The sequence below is a fragment of the Nannospalax galili genome, unplaced genomic scaffold (genome assembly GCF_000622305.1).
Source record: "Nannospalax galili isolate Female #2095 unplaced genomic scaffold, S.galili_v1.0 scaffold1871, whole genome shotgun sequence".
In the NCBI taxonomy this organism is placed as follows: domain Eukaryota; kingdom Metazoa; phylum Chordata; class Mammalia; order Rodentia; family Spalacidae; genus Nannospalax; species Nannospalax galili.
The window spans coordinates 273,551-278,760 of record NW_008330293.1 but is presented as its reverse complement, the minus strand read 5'-3'; the positions used below and the strand labels follow the sequence as shown (position 1 = coordinate 278,760).

Sequence of the window (5,210 nt, the reverse complement as noted above, 5' to 3'; positions counted from 1 at the left end):
CATATGCCTTTAATCCTAGCACTTGGGGGGCAGAGGCAGGTAGATCTCTGTGAGTTCAAGGCCAGCCTGGTCTACTACATAGTGAGTTACAGGTCAGCTGGGGCTACTGGGAGACCGTCTCAAACTCTGGTTAAAAAAAAAAAAAAAAAAAACACTGGCAAAAATTACAGTTAACAATGAAGGAGCAAATCTTAATATCCCATGGGGCATACAAACTGTTATATTACAATTTGACAGAAGCAGCATGCTGACTGTCAAAACCCAGAACCCTAGAAGACATGAACTGAAGAAAAAAGATGAATCTGGAAAGTCCAAGGTCCTAAGCTCTGTAAAGGAAAGGAAAAGGTGTGAGGTATGCTTCCACCTCTAACTTCTTAGGTCTTTTGTGTGCTGTTTCAGCACACAAAAATAATAGCAATTTGTAGGAGAAGGAAATAACTTAGAAGAATTCTACCCAATTGCAAGGCAAACAATGAGAATGCCAACCCTCCATGAGCTTTTCCCATCCCCACCCTGCTTGACCTAGGCAAACAGCCACCTTTATGTACTTTTGCTATATGATAAACCTGGGCTCCACATTCAGGTTGAATGAGATAATTCTGTCTGGAGAATGAGGTCATTCATTAGAACCCAAAGCACTACTGTGCTGAACCACACAGCCTCACTCTGTTCACAAGACCAATCTCCAGTCAGCATATCTCAACTACTGACTACCTCCTTCAAAGAAACGTTCAATTACAGTTTTTGCTGCTAGTCTACACTGCCACATGTTTTAAGAGTTATATATTTTTTGCTGGGAATGGTGGTCCATGACTTTAGTCTCAGCACTGGGGAGGCAGAGGCAGGCAGATCTCTGTGAGATCGAGGCCAGCCAGGTCTACATACCAAGTGCCAGGCCAGCCGGGGCTACAGCAGGGAGACTCTGTCTCAAAAAGACAAATTTGCCTGTCATTATATTTAAAAAGAAATGCTCAACTTGAGTTATATAGCAAGGCATTTTTAAATGCTTTTTTTGTCTTGAAGTGCCCCATTTGAGAAACATTCCAACCATTTATAAAATGTAATGCTCTTAAGAATTTAAGTTCCTCCAAAAAGGAGTGTAAATTACTGAAACCAAGGCGGATGTCTGACTTATCAGCTACTTCCTGCACGGGTACAGTAAGTATTCATTAAGTATGCTCTGTAAACAGTCCTTGTGACCCTTTCAGCCGCACACAGAGTTCATGTTCACAGTTGTAATTCCCATGGACAGCTTAAAGTGAGCTTGCTATTTTATAGTTAACAACTTTTATGTCAACTTCTCCACAAATCCTCAGAGCCCTCACACCTTTTTATCAGCCAAATCCCCGTCTCTAATAAGATTGGCTCTCTTGGGTTCCATATGCATTTGACTGCACCAAGCAGTCAAACACTGAGTAGGCTCTTCTGGGTCCCTGCCTGGGGGACTAGCAAAGGAAAAAGGAAAAGTGATACTAATGTGAGATAAACCATGAAAAATCCACTGCAACAATGTGTCGAAGGAAAGAACATGTTTGGAAATGAAATTTATCCTATGACATCACATGTTTATCAGGAATATCATTTTTTTAATTTGTCATAAGCATTAGTAGTACCCTAATTCTTACCTTAAGATAAAGCTAAACATTCAAACACAATGGAATAGTTAAAACTAGACTAAATTTTTTGGGGGGAGGTCTTTTTGAGACAGGGTCTCCCTGTAGCCCCAGCTGTCCTGGAACTCACTATGTAGACCAGGCTGGCCTTGAACTCACAGAGATCTGCCTGCTCCTGCCTCCCGAGTGCTGGGATTAAAGGTGTGCACCACCACGCCCGGCCAAATAGACTAAATTTTATGAATTTCTCAGGCTGGTTCCCTTATTCTTTTGTTTTGCTTTTTGTTTTTTGGGGGTTTTTTTGAGACAGAGTCTCCCTGTAGTCCCAGCTGGCCTGGAATTTGCTGTACAGACCAGGCTGACCTCAAAATCACAGAGATGCCCCTCCTGCCTCTAACTCCCAAGTGCTGGGATTAAAGGCGTACATCTCCTTGCCTGGCAACCACTCTTTTTTAATATTCTTATTACTATTTCGGGTTTCACCTTGACATTCTCACATATGCCATTGTACATTGGTTGACCGCCCCCCCCGCCCCAGTCTTAAAAAATGTACCTCAAGCAATGCCCCATGTATGATCACTTTGGAAAAATGATCAGACTAAAACAGAACCCATTTTCCATCACAAAATGAAAAATAATCTCTAAACACACAGCAACACTGTACAATTCAACTTTAGTAGAGTCCACTTCAGACTCCAAAGATGAAGAGGGGAGTTGTTGCTGCTGTGACAGCATGAAGCTAGACTCACTTACGAGGCAGTGACTCAATGACTGGCATCTTTCCAAGGCTCTGGAACACGCACAGGTGTCAGTGAGGAATATCATGAGGTTACCTACGTCATATGTTTTGAGTTTGTCACTATTATAAGAGAGAGCTTCATGTTACTTACAGCTTATGAAACCTTCTGGTCCTTTTACAGTAAACCAAGACTTTTAACAAAGAACAAATATAAAGCCAAATTTGGTAAGGTAAAATTTAAAACTAGTTTTCAGAATCTAGTTTTATAGGTATCAATTATGAATGTTTTCTTTTTCACATAAAAGTTTGGAAACCAAACCATCTTTAACTTTAAAAGATAACACTTTCTTCATAGCACAAATTTTAATCTGCTGGTATCTAAAATATGATATTAACCTAGATGTCCATGAACAGATAGATGAATGAATAAAGTGGGTCTATATACACAATGAAATTATATTCAGTCATAAAGAATGAAATGCACCCTTTGCGGGGAAAATAAGCGGAACTCGAAATTATCATGTTAAGTGAAATAAGACAGACAGATGGTAATTTTCTTGATTGTTGAGTGCTGTGGGAGGCCCAGCCTACTGTAAGTGGAGGCATTCCAGGGCATGTGGTCCTGTATTGTATAAGAAAACAGTAGTAGAAGGGCCTTAGGGGAGGAAGGGAACCTGAGAGGGAGGGTGAAATATGCAAACTACAATGATAAACGTGTGAAACTGTTTATCTACTAATTTTAAAAATTAGTTTTTAAAACCTGCTGGCATGTAACAATGAGGGGGGTAAGGAGCCAAGTTCTGATTATTGTACATACTTTATTTTACAATGACTCATCATGAGTAAGCTTTCAGTCTTATTTTCTTTAGAAAGCCAGTGTTTCTAAAAGAAAATATGATATATATATATATCATACTTTCTACTTTACAAGAGAAAAATCAAGAGGTTTCATATCTGACTTCCACTGATATGTTTCACAATGATGCCATTACCTTTGTTGACCCTGGGCTTTCTTAAATCACTTAAATCTTCTCTTCAAAAATTTAACTGCATTTCCTCACTGACTGACAATGCTATAAATGATAAATATCTGCTCAAGCCAACTGAACTCCCAACATACCTCCTGTGCAGACCGAACTGTGCTCAAGTTTCTCTTTCCTTAGCAGAGATGCTTTCGGAGCATGTTTTAAACATCCTGTATTCCAAATACTGGTTCCCTAAGATTTGTCCCCAGGACACAGGCTGCCTCAACGCACTCAGCACCAACACGTCCCCTCCCAGACTCCATCCTCCCCCCATGTTGTCAATATTTTGACTGCCAATCTGACTGCCATTCTCTTCCTTAAAAGCCTTCACTGACCAAAGACAGATCTAACAGGGTAAATCTGACTGACTCATCAGCTGAGCACAGCTCTCTTTTCTCTCGCTCCTCTTCTCTCTCGCTCTTCTCTCTCTCTCTCTCTCTCTCTCTCTCTCTCTCTCTCTCTCTCTCCACCAGCCTGCTCTAGTTTTCCCTTCCATCTCTGCCTTTTCATACAGGCTATTGAACACCTAACTGCACCACAGTCTCATCACTTGAACACCCTCATATTCTTGGGGGGAAAAAAAACACCTTTTTACAATGTAATCCTATCCTTTAACTTGAAAATTCCACCTATTTAGCTCAACTCAAAAATCACTTTCTCTGTAAACCTTTCAGATACACTTACCACAATGGTCACCCTTTGATCTTCCACAAGCGCAGGGGGTGCTGTTTATCCAAGTCTGATGAATGTTGGATAAATTCCGAAGGCGGATAGCATGCCTAAGTGAGCAACTGGCCCATTGCAGCCACAGTCGGGGAGCAAAAGGACACTGTATCAATGTGTGTGTGTGTGTGTGTGTGTGTGTGTGTGTGTGTGTGTGTGTGTAAAATGAACATATACATGAACTAAAAAGAGTCAGACTTACATTCTTACAAGCACTAGAAATCAGGGATTGCTACAACTAAATTCAGTAGCGGTCCCCATCTAGAACCTCACAGAGTGTGATCTTCTCCAGCTAAGAGCTGGCAGGATCCTATTCAAAACACTTTCAGTATTTTTAACACCAAGACCTCACACAGGACTTAAGGAGAAAAAGCTAAGCGGCCCTGCACTGAGATCTTTCTTCAGCTTTACTTTCCAGACACCGACGCGGGAAGCCTTCCACTGCCTGTCCTCTTCCAGAGCTGATAACGCAGCCGCACGGAAAATGCAATACGAAAGCTAAAATAAGAGGAGTATCCAGAACGACCGCGTCTACTCTGCTCCACCGTCTCCAATACAAACGTCTTACACATCTAAGGGAAGTTTCACGATTCAGAAGCACTTGACGGAAGTGACTGGGTTCTTACCGATAATCCCTTGAGTTAAACGGAACAGATTCTACGTCGGGATTCGGGGGACCCGAGCCCAGCATCGACAACAAAGCTGGCGGTGGGAACGCGGCACTTCGCGTAAAAACAAAGTGTTCCTGCCACACCACGGCCCGAGAAGAGCCCGCCCTGTCCGTGCCCGCGCGGACCTCGTGCGGAGTCCAAGAGCTGCTGAGCGCAGCAAGCGTGCACCCGTGGGTCCGGAGACACCAACCCCGCCGCGGGCTTGCCTGCTCCGGCGCCCGCCGGGGTGCCCAGGAGGGAGCGCCGAAGACCGGCGGGTGCCGCAACGGGCGGATGCGGCGGAGCTCCGGCAGCGCGTGGAGCGGAGCCGGGTCGGCACGCCGCAGCCCAGCAGCGCGGGGCCCCAGCAGGCGCCCACCGGGCACGCGGACACCCACCTGGCTGCTCCACGCCGAGAGCCGGGCCCAGCAGGCCGCACAGCAGCAGCCACGGCAGACGC

General features: G+C 44.1%; 1 protein-coding gene across 1 annotated transcript in view; it reads right to left on the bottom strand.

Annotated features, from left to right (window-relative positions):
* Positions 1-5,209, bottom strand: part of Adam9 (ADAM metallopeptidase domain 9) — a gene marked incomplete at its 5' end in the record, with an annotated part of 113,694 nt that extends 108,485 nt beyond the window's left edge. The window contains one exon of the mRNA XM_008843363.3: positions 5,149-5,209. Coding sequence (XP_008841585.1) covers positions 5,149-5,209 — 61 coding nt within the window. The remainder of the gene's footprint in view (positions 1-5,148) is intronic.
* Position 5,210: the final 1 nt, after the last annotated feature.